Below are 15,754 nucleotides of genomic sequence, written 5' to 3'. Positions count from 1 at the left end.
GCCAGAATGGCTTCCCCAGCTACACAGGCAGATGTGCGCCCGCATGTGTTACACATCACGCTCCCCTCTGCGCTTCAGCAGCTTTTGCTGCTGTTTCCATACCCGGCTGCAGTTTAGGAATATGCCGGCCTGCTGCTTCATGCCGACTGACAGTAAAACCGAGTGGAGATGACACGATCTGTTTTCCAATTCATTCATGCAGTCTTCCTGCAGGAACAGCCCTCGAAAGACTCAAGTATCCCTTGGAGCATTCCTGCCTGTTTTCACATGACAGCAGGATGGTGCCTCTCAGGCCTTCCCTGAAGGACCGGCGCTTGCCCAGCTGCCTTCTGCTGCTCAGGCTTGGCGCTCCTGTCCCCCACTGCCCTTCGTGGGTGACTGGAAAGGAGTCACTGTGCAAGAAGTGTCCCTCCAGCATGTCCTCGCTCGGCACAGAGTAGGTTTTACCTCCAGTCCGCTGCTGTTTGTGTTTCTCTGCTTCCCAATTTGCCATGTCCCTCCTCTCACCCCCATCTCGTTTCCCAAATGTAAGCTCAGAGCAGGGAACCTCCCTGCCCCATCCCTGCAGGCAGGGATGTGGGGCAGCCCCCAGCACACTGCAAACTCCCTTCTGCTTTGATGTTCACCTGCCAGCTCTCAGATTGGCACCATTACGTAGAACATAATTGCTACGTTTCTGGACCTGCAGTACAAACAAACAACAGACGGACAAGCTCCCGTCGTATTTACCTTTCCCCTATCTGGGCTGTGCATTTGCCTTTTGCAGCATCTCCCGCTGGGTGTTTAAATCAGGCTAATTGGCTTCCTCCCCTGGGCCGACGGCAACCAGCGTGCACCAAGAAGTGGCCATTAGCAGGGACAGTGTGGGTTTGTCTGTGCTTGTGTCAAAATGAGACCATTCCCCGAGGTATTAACAGTAATTTTTGTATCTTGTAACTTGTATTACTGTTCAAAAAGTGATTTTGAAGAAGATTTTAAAAGCTGCATATTCTCTGCCTTCCATAAAGCTGCTCGCTGTGATTGCCCATGCTCTCATCTCCTGGCACAGCTGTCTTCTGCACAAATGATTACAACCTAGCTTTCAACAGAAACACAGACTAAGCAGGAGCTTTCCAATAAATAAATCCATCCTATATTCAAAAAGAGTCTGGATTTGTAACCAGTCAAGATGAAATACTTTCCACTCCAATAAAAGCTAGAGAGGATATTAAAGAATATCACAAAAATGCCGGCTGGAAGACACCTCCGAAGACTAGTCCAGCATCCTGCTCCAGCAGGACTATTGCCAACGCTGGAGCTTTTTCTAGCCAAGCTCCAAAACCCTCCGAGGATGGCGATCCCCCCACATGCCTGGGTAATCCATCCTGGGCTGCACCACCCTCCCGAGGAAGAAGTTTTCCCAAAAGTCCAACTAGAATCTACAAAGCTGTAACCTGAGGCTCACAGTTCCAGCACAGACGGGCACTACCTTGGCCTTTTTGAACTGTGACCCTTTACAGGACCCAAATGGGACATAAGATGGCGCTTCTTGGGGCCGTAACACTGCAGTTGAGCCCCTCTGAAGCTGCACAAGTATGTCTGTTGACAGATGTGCACTTCCAGATCCTCATGTGGCAATGGAAGATTATTGCTTTCCATTGCTCATCACTGTTCTCCCCTCTTCAGGTTATAAGAGCTGCCCCTCTAACAGCAGTGTAGTGTTCTTAAATGCTAAAAAAAATAATGCATTATCTTAGACTAGTCATTCAAATCAAATGAGCTTATTTCTGGCCAAGGAGATATCCCTTCCACCAGCACTGCTTGAAAATGGAGCAGAACTGTCCACAGCTTAGTGGCACCAATGAGCATTTCTCTGTGGAGTAAAGGACCTCCATCTCCCAGTCTAAGAGCAAGGAAAAAACTCCTGAACGTGACTCCACACCCATGGCTTGGGAGAGAAGCCATCACTGAAGCCTCAGACTGTCTTTAAAAGCACTACTTAATGTGCAGCGAGGAACGCTTTGTGTACATTACCGAAGACCTAGCTCAAAAAGAGCTTTTCTCCTTCTTAAATTTACTTCTGGAAGGACATGCCATGCCTCCTCTGACAGCACCTAAGGAAGGAACTTGGATTTCAATTCCCATTCAATGTTACGAGGGTTAATGCAACCAATGCTGGAGCCAAGCTTCAGTATTCCTTATTTCCCCTCAAGGTTTCTGCCTTGCAAATACCGGCTGTGCATAGCAATGGACAGGCACAAGCTCTTTCTGCCATCTGTTTAACGAGTAACAGGCGTTTGGAGGCACAGACACAAGAAAATGTATCGGGCTGAATTTTATTGCTCTGCTGAAAATAGCCCATCCTTTTTTGTGCACACAGAACTACACTTGGAAGGGCAGTTGCAGTCTATTCAGTGCACTAACTCTGCAGTTACAGCAAGAGTTTGTTCCGGGAGGCCGCTGATAGAGCAGAGCTGTTTGCCATGGCACAGCCCTCGTTAGGCTGCTCTTCCTCAAAATGAAGCAAAAAGAAGAGCTGACGCCATAAGCTGTATCAGGGTGGTGGGGGAGATCAGCTCATTCACTGCAGCGGCTTCTCCACAATTGTTTACGCTTTCATTAAGAGCAATAGGTTTACCGAGGCACTCATCTCTGATTGTTTATGGCACAAAAAGAGAGAAAATACACCCACAACCTCCAAATTATGGTGTCTCATAAAACCACCAGTAACCAAGAGCGTCTTGCATAAACATTTCTATTTGTACACTCCAGCATCTGACCCATAGGACCCATTTATTTATCGTATCTTCTCTCTTCCTCACTGCTGAGTGAGAGTAAGCTATGCAGCTGTCAGTTCAATCTATAGTAGAGTGGAAATTCAGACTTAGCAAAGCCATCCTGGGGATCTGCAAAAGAACCCGGTGCACGAGCAAACTGCAGAATAAACATCATTAAGACAGCTGCCTAGTTACAGAAGCTGATTTTATGAAGAAATCAAAGTAATTTTTTTGCATCTGCAATTCCAAAGCTTTTAAATGGCTCTTTTACCCAGACAGGGGAGCAATCACAAAATCCTTTCTTCTCCCCAGGGTGACTGAGAATCTGCATTGCCACTAAACTGGTCCAAATTCTATGATTTTGTTTTCACTTTCCTTTCTCGCTGGTTTTGTAACGACTCATCTGGTGATGAGGAAAAAAAAAAAACATTTCAAAGTTCTCAAATGGTCCACGTGTTGCGTCTCAATCAGAGAATATCCTCTGAGCAGTTTACAGAAGATGGAGAAGGGGACGAGTAATTCAGAGAGCAGTGACTACCCACAAGCTTGGGAGAGCTCTATGAAAATACCTGCAGCAAGCTTTGCCGCAGACACAGAAAGTATTTTCTTGCTATTACAGCTTTTGTAGGTGACTCGGCTATATCCATCCTAAGGCAAGAACCAGGTTTCCAGGGGATTACCAACTGAATCTGGGAAGTAGAGCAAAAACTGCAATACTTGCCTCGGGTGGTTTTCCGCTCTACAAGTATGAAAACTGGTGAAAGTTGCATTCCAGTGATGCCACTGTGTTTTGAAATGCTTAGTAAGAAAAAGTATTTCCCCCCCACCTTTTTTCCAGATGACTGGTTAGGCAGTCATTCGGCTTTTTACCATGTGCAGAACCACATCTTGCATATTTTTGTTGTGTTGAAATTCGTAACAACAAAACCGGGTGCTCCTCATCACACATCCTAACAACTTTAACCTAACTAACCTAACCAAATGAGCAGCTCATCTCTGCAAAGCAATCCTTGAAACCTTTTCAGTCTGGTCTGTAAAAGTATTCAGGCTGGCTTTGTGTCTGATGCTTTTTTTCTCATATTTGCATGGAATTTACAAACCTTAAAATAAAGGATAGCTAGCTTAGAAATACCAATGGACACAAAATGACAGCACCAGCATAACTGAGTCTTGTCTTTGCATGCTTAGAAAGTTTTTTCAGGCTACACAGTTTTATGTCTACTGTGTGTGGACACAGGGAAACTGGGAGGCAAACAGTGAAGTCCGTGTTGTCCAACCATACTCCCTGCTGCTCCTTCGGACATCCAGGACTCTTCGTTAACAAGCGTTCTTGTCACACATGTATTAGTTTTTGTTAAAAACTGATGTGCACGGATGAAACAGGTAGAAGGGGAACAAACCCAAGAGAATTTATCCTCCAAAATCCCAAGCTAACGGGATTTGCTCAGAGCCCACACCAATCCTTCAATAAAACAGCACGGATAAGAAAAAAAAGATTACATTCTGCACTCCTCATTTCCTACCTTGCAAACATGCGAAGATCTTCTGGATTTTGGGCAGCAGGGACATTGAGGATAGCTTCCCGCTCATGTTCCAACAAGCTTGCTAGAAGATTCTCTGTCATCCTTTTATTTAGGGGTGAGTCCCCACCAGGTATCAACTCAGCACTGGAATTATCCATGCTAGGGCTTGTCAGAGTCATGTCGTCACTACTAGCTATCGAGGAAGAGAGAAAGAGACACAAATTTTTTATATTCCTCAGCATAATGATGCAAAGATTATCAGTTCAGGCTGTTTCTATACAGTCTTTCCAAATAATCCCTTCAGATTTGTAGCGCAAATAAAGCGCCTCTCGAAATGCTACATGTATCTGCAATTAGTCATATGACAACACAGCAATTTTCTCAATGGGAAAGTCAAGTGTTTCAACAAAGTCATCAATTTATGTGGAAAATTGTACTTCTGGAGACCATAAACAGTCCATAAAAAACATCTGAAAATAAAATTCCCGGCCAGCTCTGCTGGAATACCATGAAGTGGGAACATGAAAAGCCTAACAGCACAGAAGGTGGGAGCAAGCAGAAAGAAAGGCCAAGAAGCAATATCCTCTTGTGAGTGAGCCAGAATAAGCAGAGCACAGACTTATCTGACTCACGTTCCAAGATTTCTGCCCTAATTCGTGACTTCTGTAAAGCTGAAAGTTGTACAGAGAATCTCTCCCGATATCCAACCTCAGTGGCATTCTGAGAATGCTGCTCGTACCAGCACTCTCAGAGTTGGGGATTTCAGAATTGTATCTGATTTACACTCTTGAAAAAAAGCTTTCCTGGAATCACCCTGAAGAATGGTACCAAGGAGATTAAAGAAATCAGGAGACATAACCAGAAATCAGCCATTTGTGAGAACGACAGCTAGCTCTGCATCTCTTTAGGTGGCTCTACAGCCCGCACAAACCAATGATGTCTGAAACAATTCTCACAATTTTCTTCCTCTCCTGAAAACCAAAGCTCATGCAGTAACAGTGGTGCAGCCAGAGGAACATGGCGGTTACTCCAAAAGTAGAAAGGTACTTTGAAAAAATAGAAGTACCTCTGATAAAAATATTTTACATCACCAAATGAGAACTTGGCAAATTACAAAGCACAATTTGTTTTTAAAACCAAGAATTTAAGGTGTAAGAATTGGCCCTCAAGACTTTCACCAACACCCAGCTCTAAATTTCAGAAGGGCTGGATGTAATTAGCAAGCACTCCAGCTAAGAGGAGCTGTCTTGTCACCAAGGACCAATTACTCTAGGCATTGCTAAGGGAAGCTCTAGAAGTGGGCTGTAGTCTGGAAAGTACAGAAAAACATGCTCATACTTGGCGAACCAAAGCTGAGAGCGTTGGGGGTGCTTAAACTTCGTCCTCCAACTCTGGCAGTGAAGGGCATGTCTTCATCTTGGGCTCGGAAATCCTCCTCGTTTGGTGGCACCATCAGACAGACGTAAGTGTGAAGCTGAATAAGAAGCCGGTGTTGGAGCATCCATATCACCATTTGAATGAGCTGAGTCTGCAGAGTGAGAAATGAGGTATTAAACACCCGTGAACTAAAATACAGGAGAAAAATAATGCACAAAGGTTAGGCTTTGTGACTAAGAAGTCACAAGGAGAAACGCTTTCCACCCCACACACCAGTTTTATCTCGTCTCCAATCACATAAAGGCGACCAGGCACTCTTGTTCATCACACCCAAAGCCTTTGTGGATGTTTAGGCTGTGATCAAACCTTTAATGACCAACACATCTTTACACAACACTGACCAGCGCAGCCCGTGTCCTCAAAGGAGCCAGCCCTGCCCCTTGCCATGGCTGCAGCACCTGCTCTGTTCTAGCACAGCAGCCAAATGCCCTCACCACGTAACACTCCAGCCCTACAAGTGTAGCCATACCATGCCACCTGGAGCTGTTTGGTCCGCTAAACCAAGCTGAGCAGGTGCTAAAAAGATGGGATGGTTTTCCTTCTGAGAGACCGGACATGGGAAACGGGTCAAGCAGGCGCAGGCCCTGATGCCCGCGGCTGCACAGCGTGAGCCCTGAGATCAGTTTGCTGGGTTCTAAACAAGACCCACTAAAATCACTGATCACCGAAGGGTTAATCCCAGAGCAGTCAGGTTAAAGTTCAGGTTTCCCTAGAAAGCCAGGGAGAGGGCAAGGTGACAGGGCAGAGCTGAAGCAACCAAGAGAGGTACCCAGAAGCAGGAGCCGTTTGCCATCAGACGGGAAACTGCTGCAAAGCCATGGGAGAGACTCCGGGGATCAGAGTCTCAGCCATGCAGACACAGCGCTAACAGCAGCAGGAACCCTGGCGAGAGACAGCAGCTCCTGCCGCGGCCAAGGAGTCCCCCTCAGCCAAAGGGTTAATACCCCCATTTGCTCACCATCCCTCTGCAACAACAGGGCAGGCCGAGCTTTTAAAGGCACGCAAGCTTTTCAGGGTGCAGACAGGCACAAGTTTCAAAAGTGCTGAGATGACACTCATATTAAACAAACAGGCAAAACACCTCGTGTTACAGCAGCTAAAGGCCTGCACAATGTCCTCAGAGAGATGCTGAAAGCAGGGGACAGAGCAAGGGATGAGCATTTGTAGGTTCTTGGCGTGGCCCTCTTGGAGGAGTTCTGGAGGAGCATTCAAAATGCATCATCATGGCTGAATTTCTGCACAAAAGGCCTTTTCATATCAACTGTAGGCAAACCCTTCTCGTAGCCAACAGCTCTGAAAACACTGATTCACTGACAAAAGCTGTTTGGGGATTTCATAGCAACGAACACTGTTTTGGTGAGAGAAACACATGCAGAATGAGCTCAGGCTCTGAGAAGGAAGCTAGCTCTGCTGTATTAATCATAGGATAACAGGCCAAATCTCAATAAAAGCCCCAAACCGAAGTTCATCAGCCCACATAATTTTCCTTTTTCCATAAATCTTATAATTTTCAGTTCCTCCTCTGCTATCAAATCACAAAAGAAACGTCTTCTGTTTGCAGACAGACCCACACCCTGTCTTTTCAGGGATTACCACTTTTGGAGGCTGAATAGATTTTAATCTTAAAACATATTATCTGGGATCGCCTTCAAACGTATCTTTTTCAGAAAAGCCATCATTCATTTTACATGTTTAGTAGAAAATCTACAGAAGAGGAGGGTTGGCAAAAGATACCAAATGCATAGTGTTTTGCTAACATCTGAAATCAGCCTGGAAGAGGGAAGAGGCTTACTCCGGTGATTATGCTGCTAAAAACCTTCCTTCCAGATGCAGGCCTGGATGGAAAGATGTCTCATATATTTTACTTAAATTTCCAACCTGCTGGCAGGCAGCAACGTCTGATTAGCTGGTTTCACATCAAATGAAAGAAGTCTGCGCATTTCACAGCAGAAAATAACCCTGTAAAAATCCAAGGCAATTCAAGGGGACAGTAAGACAGGCTCTGCCAGCCCTGCAGAACCTGTCGGGGAGGGCCTGACCTACACCAGCCTCTACTGCTTTCATTACAGCTCCATGTGCGTGGAAAGTCTTATTCACCGCTCTCTAATTCTGCATACGCACCTTCACCTCTACGCTCTTGTGCAAATATCTAGAAAGCAGCTATGTCTCAGTGGAACGGGAAGCCAGGCAAAAGTGGTATTACAGCTTTACAGGCATGACGTTGTACAAGGATTGCCAAATGCCTTTGTGCCGTAAGCGGGAGAGCTGGAGATCAGCTGTGACTAACTTGAAAACTAGAGAAAACTATTCTTCGTTATTGAAGTGAGCCTGAACAATCATTCCCAGATAAGAGAGAATGGTGATCACTGACAGTTATCTATAATAAGCCGGACTCCAGAAGGAATTTGGTAGCTCTTAAAATCTAGTCCTAGAAAAAAAGCCCAAGCGCTGCAGTGTCCCGCACCATGCCCGAAGTGGCGCACTTTGTGCCGTCACTGTAAACATGCCTCACACCACCATTTCTGCTTTGTCCTGCACCCACATAAATACCTTTTCCGGGTTTAAACCTATTTCTTATGAAAAGCAGCAAGTGTTTTCACAGATAAAGTCTAGCAGAAGTTTTGCTATTATGTTTTGCTGCTTGTCTCTGGACATGAACACTGAATTGACATCCATTCTCCATCTGCTCCTCTTGATGGAGCTTCCAGTCAGGTCTGCAGGAGAGAAGGCTTCCCGACACCATCTGCGCTGCTCTGGCTGTCGGAAATGCTCTTCCTCCCAAGATACAGGGTTATCTTGGTGCTGGGTCTCAGATTACCTGATTAGCTGGGCTCCCTGATGAAGCCAAAAAGGGGTGAGTAGCTTCCCAGGCCAGGGTACGCTTCAGTCCCTGGACTGCCTCCACTCCCTCACTCAGCATCTGGCACTGTAGAAAGCTACAGCCAGCCTTTTTTGGCTGAAACACCAGGACCGTGACAGAAATATAAAAGGAAACATTTTTCATTGCTTAATTTAACTAACAATCAACTCTAAATTTCATCCATATTCCTTTAATCCTTCCCGTCTCCCCGTGCTGCCTGTTTCCAGAGGGGTCCTGTCTGCAGCAGCATCTGGACCGCTCCCGCTGGCACGGATCAGCCCGCAGCCGTCCCCTTCTTCTCCCCATCTCGCGGCACAGCAGGCCCCGGGTGAAGTTACAGCATGTTGTCATGCAAGGCGGCACGGAAGGCATTGGTAACAATACATTGCTTTGTGCTTATTGACAAAAGCAGAGAAGATGTACTGGCTTCTGAAAACACGGGCGCTATACATCAGCGCATCTGGGCAGTTTGGGACAGGCAGAGGGAAGCTCAGCCCCAAGTCCTGGGGGGACAAGATCCAGTATTCGTGATTCTCTTCCCTCTGGGAATCAAAGGGAACATGTGTAAAACTCTTTTGAGTAACGCGTTAAATAAAATGCATTTCCTGCAAGGATTCTTTAAGGCTGTTTCTTTCCCAGGCCTAAAAAGCTATGGAAAACACCAAGATTACTGGGGACTAGCAACAGGTTCAGGAAAGGGAAGGGAAAACAGCAGCCCAGAAGCACTCAATCCTCGTTTCTCACTACATAAGGTTACACTCTTAGTTAAAACACAGCTTGTTTTGCCTACCCAAGTATACGAGCCTCCCTTCTCCAGTCTGGATGAACTAGTTATTTGACATGTGGATACTTCAAGGACTGATTTGAGAACTAAGCGCTGCCTTGGCTCAGTAGGACAGCACCTTCGAAGTTGCTGGGGGGGATGTTTGCTGAAATATATTAAGTTTCTTTATCATTCAAACCATGCTGTTTTATGAAACAAAGATAAGCTATTAAAACTTCTCCCTATTTTACAGAAAACAGACTGAAGACTCCTGTTAATGTGGGACAAAACATTTATTGTCTAATATTGCCATTTTAATCATTAAGTAATAGCTTTGAATTCTCACTTTGCTGACAGCACTTAACCATTCCATCCGTTTAGGCCTAGAAAGCCATATTGATTTTAACTTGCCACACTGAAAAACCCTGATTTTATACCTAGTCCAACTGAATATAAATGCGCCTTAATACTACTTCCATACCTCTGCCAACAAAACTCCCGTGACTCTTAATGCCTTCCAGATGCCCAGCAGAAGAGTCCCATTTGCAGCGTGTCTCTCAGAAGACACAGCTGCCTGCTCAGTACTTGCATGCAGCTCTCCTCCCACTCCCATCCCCTGACGTACACCCTCATTTTCCACCGAGCCGTTACACAAAGCACGGCACGTTTTCCGGATGCGTAAGGCACAGCCCTCATCTACCAGTGCCTTACTCCCAACAGGATGGCCAGACTTATTAAAACAAAAGTGAAAAACTAAACGTATTTTGTTCAGCTGCAGCTGTCATACTTTCCCATCGTTTTTTTTCCAAAGTTATTCTAGCCCCATCAAGGGAGAATTAGATAACTACAATAATAATAACAATGTGCCTTATGATAAAGAGCTATATTGTAGCGAAGGGGATGCAGGGAGGAAATGGGATGTGTAATTCGCATAGTACACTCCTCCTACCTTATGGGCGGAAAGACCCCCCCCTGCTAGTCCATGTTTGTTCCTCGAGGCAGAGTAGAGGGATGTTATACCTTCTTCTGAAACAGGTGAACTAGCTGAGGCCATAATGCACAGAAGAGGGAAAGCCACAAGCATTATCCCCATCTCTTGGTCTGCGAAGAAACTTGGCGCAGAGTAGCTGGGTGAAGAAACTTTGATACTGTACAAGGAAAGCCTCGCACTGAAAAGCACGTTAAAGCATTCCCATGCAGCAACTGCACTTGTCCAGCATGTGCCTAGTACACGTCGTCTGTCAATGAACCTGTGTTGAGCTAAAGGTTTTAGGTCACCAAGTGTTTCTGTGCTTTCACAGGAAGTTACAAAGGGGTGTGCACCACCCTGAACACCACCAGAGCTCCACTTTGCTGCGCTCTGTGGCCGCATCAAGGCTGTGTCACGCTTGCAAGAGAAGAGGACACGGACAGGGACAGGAACCAACAGGCACGGGCAGCAGAATGAAGGACAGCTTCTTTGGGGTTGGGGTAGAGGAGATGCAAACTGCTTCTTTTCCAGTAAAAAAACTAAAAGGGAAGATGAGTTTCCCTATTGTGTCAGCTCACAGGATCTCCTCACCCCATGGTCGCGCCCTGATGAGATCCAGCACCAGCAGCATGAGCTGCACTGGTTGCTGCTCAGGACAGTCCCAGGCTATGCTGGATTGCGGCAAGTCCAGGTGAGCTACACAGCACGGGGGAGCTAACAGACAACTCGCCACTGTGAAAAGGGGAAAGCCACTTCTGCTTTCCTCACATCCCCAGCTGCAGAACTGCCTCCCTCCTTCTGTGCCAGCCCTGGAGCCTGCTGGATCTCCCCCCTGAGCAAATTCCACCTGCTAACCTGGCAGAAAACTAGTGCGGCTGAAACAAGTGAATAGAGTCAAGCTGGATGGGAGCCAGCTCTAGTGCAAAGGGAAGAGGGAAAGGAGGGAGGCGTGTGTGCACACACCTGAGAGCAGAAAGGAAAAACAGGGCCTCCTCTCAGCAGCACCGAGATATCGCCAGATCATCTGAGCTGTAGGCGTGGGCTCATCCTCAGGCTGCTGCAACACTGCTATCCGAGCAAGGAAACACAGAGAAAGAAAAACTAGCATAGGAATCACTACACAAATAACAAAACCTTTTCAAATTATAAGCACAAGACCACTGAGAGATATACAGCAACCAGAATGTTCAACTGCAATATACGGCACAGGCAAGAAATGAGATCAAGACGAGCTCAAGAAAAATTCCTGCCTCTAGCACAGGGTATGCCGAGAGCGCTGGCAGCGCTGGCACACACCGCTCACTGGGCAACTCCCGCCTACCCGACAGAGAGACACCAAAAGCAGAATGTAGACGTGCACTCCATCTTTCAAGGCAGTCTTGCCCTTGTCCTTGCTCAGGGTATTTCAGGTTGGTTTTACTTCCTATCAGCCAAAACATACCGCAGCACCCCAAGTATAAAAATGCCAGTGTCACAGTTTTTTCATCTACCCAAAGGAATGGAGCAACTCCACCCATCTAACAGTAAGCAAACAGAAATAACTGTGTCCTCTTTCAAATCAGGCAGTGCGACCTGCTATAAAACAGGAGGAAGGGCTCTTTAACAGCTTTCCTATTTTGTATCGTGGACTTTATTAATGCCTTCCCTATTCTCTGCCCGTCCAGAAGCACATGCCAAAAGGAGGAGGACAATCCCATGCTTAAGACAAGAATCAAATGGGATGGATGCCATGAGACTTTAACAGTTGCTGCAGAAAATACAGCCCTTCCCACAGTCCTGACCTTTTAGCACAGATGACCTTCGGAAATACAGAGACAGTACTGTCACTGTGATGAAAAGCACAAGATAACAGACTACTAGTGAAAATCTTCCAAGTTAAAAAAAAAACAACCTACATCCCCTCCTATGTACACAAAGAACAAAATTACAGTGAGAGGTCCCAACTTTGTTAATTTTTTTCAAGGGCAAAGCAAATACAATCTGACAATATTTACAGTTCAGAGTACAGCATCTTTTATCGCTGCACAGCGGAACAAAAACCCACCCACATTTCATCAGATTAATTGCTCTATCGACTAGATCTCTGTTAATTACAGCTGGAGCCTGACCACCTCAGGATAGGGATTGGATTTATCTCTCTTAAAAGGCTAGTTCCAAACAAAACAGTAATACAGAGAGTTCAACATATGTAAATCAGAGTAGAAGAAAATACGTTTTTTCCTACATTAATGTACTGATATGACAACATCTAAAAACTGTTTCTAATCTAAACTCCCCCAAGAACTGTCATGATTAGCTTTATCAAAAAGCTCACCGTGACTGACAGCAGCCCACCGGTGTGTGGTGGTCTGCTCCATCTTCACGCACATGTCTTGCCAATGTGGCCCCAAGTCTTCTGCAACCCCAGTCCTCAGCTCCCCTTTTCAGACTGTGGAAGGCGCTTCCATAGCTTTTCTCAGGATCATCCTTCATCCTTCCACACAGGCTGAAAGGATGATGAAAACAAGCCGAAAACAAGCTCACCACGGACAGGTGAGCACCAGAGAGAAGACGCACACTCTGCAAGAGCCATTTTAGCACTCCAACAGCTCTGGCAAACATTGATTGTGCACTGGTGTTTCAAGGCGTAACTGCAGCAGTAAGCGGCAGACTTTATTTGGTATTTTGAACAAAAGCAGGATGTCTGAGAGCAGCTAGAGATATTGAAGGAGAAGTATTAAGGCAAGTAATTAATCTTAAAAGGAGTACTGACAATAAGAATGCTTCCTGAAGCTACTGCAGCTAGAATAAAAGTAACGCTACTAATTTAGCTTCAATTTTCAGGACACAGATTTGTCTGTAACTACAATGAAGTACTGACAAAACGGTAGTCGCTGCTCTTCCCCTGCCTCCCAAGGTGGCAGCTGACCAGTACATACTATTGGGATTAGACGCTACATCATCACTTATCTTTATCTCTGATCACAATCTCTGCCAACCCGTAATTACAACAAATTCTTCTCTCACAATTGTGCCTGTGTGCGCAACTGATGTTAATCTTCCAGATATATGAACAGCAGCTAACTTCATATAGCCAGCAAGTCATCAAAGTATGAAGGCTAGCAAACAACACAACAAGAAATCAGCTGGAGAAATCTGCCTGTGCTCCCTTTGCCACAACGAGCTGTGTTCAGAGGTCCAAGCTTCTTCATCTGAGAACATAACAGTGTCATCAGGAGACTCCACATTATTGAGCTCTTTCTTGCATTTCACCAGTTCCCAGAAACGCCGCAAGCCCTGATCTATGTGTAAGCAAAACAACAGGACACAAATCCAAAATCCATATATTATTACCCCACATCTGAACATTAAAATGCTAATGCTGTAACACAGGGACTTGTGTTGACTACACGCTGAGTCTACTTCCTGCAACAGCCTTTAAACAATTCCAGTTTCAAATCAAAAGCTAAGTGAACAGACAGTCTGCTCTTAAAACTAGATCATGAACTTAAAGCAGATGGAATATAATAAAATTGAATGTGATTGTGGGGAATCCACAAACTTGCACTCAGCTATGCTAATTTATGACAGGTTTCAACAGACCAAATGGAGTTTCAGTTTTCCCTGCTTTATCACTCAAGGAAAAGAAACGTTCTGATTTTATTTTTAGGATTGTGCTTTGCTAGCACACAGCAATCCGCACAGCTCCACCTTGAACATCCCCACAGCTTCACCTTGAACATCCCCACAGCTTTTTGGCATGGGGATACGAAAAAACAAATCCTATGGTTGGAAACACAGTAATTGGCAACTTCTAAACCCGCAATAGCAGGTTCCTGACTAGGTGCTCCAAAAGCAACACCACTCCTTGTTCTCATTAGCAGGAGAACGAGGAGCTCCCGTGCACTCCCCATCTCACCTCCTGAACGGGCGGTGCGAGTGGATTCTTGAATTCTGAGAGTGACACTGGGAGGGAGAACTTGGAAAGCATCGACGGCAGGTTGTGGCCCCGGAACTGACAAGAAAACGCATCTGCTAATGGAGAATAACTGCAGAAAAGAAGTAAAGGCAGAAATCAGTTCTATATTGCCAGTCAGCATAACATTTATCCATTTAAGCATTACAGAAGTGCCAATTCCCAAATGAAACGTTGTCCGTGATCAAGAAAAACAGTAAGGATAGTTTATGGCATGTTGCATCCTGCAAAAGCAAGCAAAAAGCAAATGCACTTTCATCTTGGCGTTACATTCAGCTCCAGCACGTTATTCAAGGTGTGGAGGGAATCCAGAGGAGAAAAATAAAAATTGTAAAAAGTCTAGACCTGCGCAGTCTCTGATCAAAGGAACAGGGATTGGGCAGTCAAGAGAAGACAGGGATGGGCAGGAAATACACACAATCTTTGAATATGCAAAATGCAGCTGCAGATGTGACTGTTCTCCCTGCCCATGCTGACAGGACAAGCAATGTGACTGATGAGAAGTAAGGGAGAGTCAAATCAAACATTAGGAAAACTGTCCGTCTTAGGATTTCCATCTACAAAAGTCTTCAAGAACAGCACTGCCATATATGACAGGCACAGTTGCTCCTGAATGACCTCAAGGTCCCTTCCAGCCCTATTTTTATACTTCCATCACAGAAGTTTCGATTTAAAACTATTTTCCTATAACCAAGTTCCAACACAGACTCTAAAAACATCTCAAAATCCAACACAGAAAGGGTTGCCAACCTTCAGCAGAGCAAAAATACCCACCCCACTGCCTCCACTTCTTCCTTGTATAGCCGCTGCCTGCTCTCAAAATGGCTGCATTGCCTTCTGTCTGCGAGGAGGCATGTGGATATGAAAAATTAAAATGCCATCACATGAAACAATGCAATAGTGATAGCAACACTGCCCTGACTTGATACTTTTGATTAATTTCAGGTGATGCTGTGTGCCAGATGAAACACACATTGATTTAACTTAATCATAAAGTATTTTGTTTTGTAAATGTTTCCATATTGCATCAGGCTCATGCAGCCTTTTTGACATGGCCATTCAGTGAGCAAGCATATTAAAAATACCAAAAGGAGCTTCACAGGGTAAATATCGCTTCAAAGGCCCATATCACTGCGCAACCATACTGATCTGCTCTGATGCCCCTTCCTACTGCACACAAACTCCTACATGGCTCTGCAAGTTCAGGCACATGTCATGGTTTGTCTTCTGTACAGTCTCAACAAATTCCTATGTGAATAAAAATCCTACCCTGTACCCAGTCAGACTGGGAAGGAAAGCACAACTGTACTTCTCACCACTTTCTTGCTACAGTCCCTCGTTTTCCTTCTACTTACAGACAGACACTGGCATTTGGAGAAAGCATGTAGACATTGTTTTCACACAGCGGATAAATAATAATTGCTTTTCCCCAGTAAACGAGATGTGCAGCAAGCTGGAAAACCTGCATTGAGAAAACGTGGAAAAATTAG

General features: G+C 45.3%; 1 protein-coding gene across 9 annotated transcripts in view; it reads right to left on the bottom strand.

Annotated features, from left to right (window-relative positions):
- NPRL3 (NPR3 like, GATOR1 complex subunit) overlaps nt 1-15,754 on the bottom strand; it is a 45,628-nt gene that overhangs the window by 1,726 nt on the left and 28,148 nt on the right. For all 9 annotated transcript variants that reach the window (XM_063343377.1, XM_063343376.1, XM_063343373.1 and 6 more), the window contains 4 exons: nt 15,620-15,726; nt 14,208-14,337; nt 5,618-5,807; nt 4,280-4,472 (listed from right to left, as the gene is read on the bottom strand). In XM_063343377.1, coding sequence (XP_063199447.1) covers nt 4,280-4,472; nt 5,618-5,807; nt 14,208-14,337; nt 15,620-15,726 — 620 coding nt within the window. The remainder of the gene's footprint in view (nt 1-4,279; nt 4,473-5,617; nt 5,808-14,207; nt 14,338-15,619; nt 15,727-15,754) is intronic.

Source organism: Chroicocephalus ridibundus, chromosome 8 (assembly GCF_963924245.1).
Source record: "Chroicocephalus ridibundus chromosome 8, bChrRid1.1, whole genome shotgun sequence".
Taxonomy (NCBI): domain Eukaryota; kingdom Metazoa; phylum Chordata; class Aves; order Charadriiformes; family Laridae; genus Chroicocephalus; species Chroicocephalus ridibundus.
This window is presented reverse-complemented; position numbering and strand designations above follow the sequence as displayed.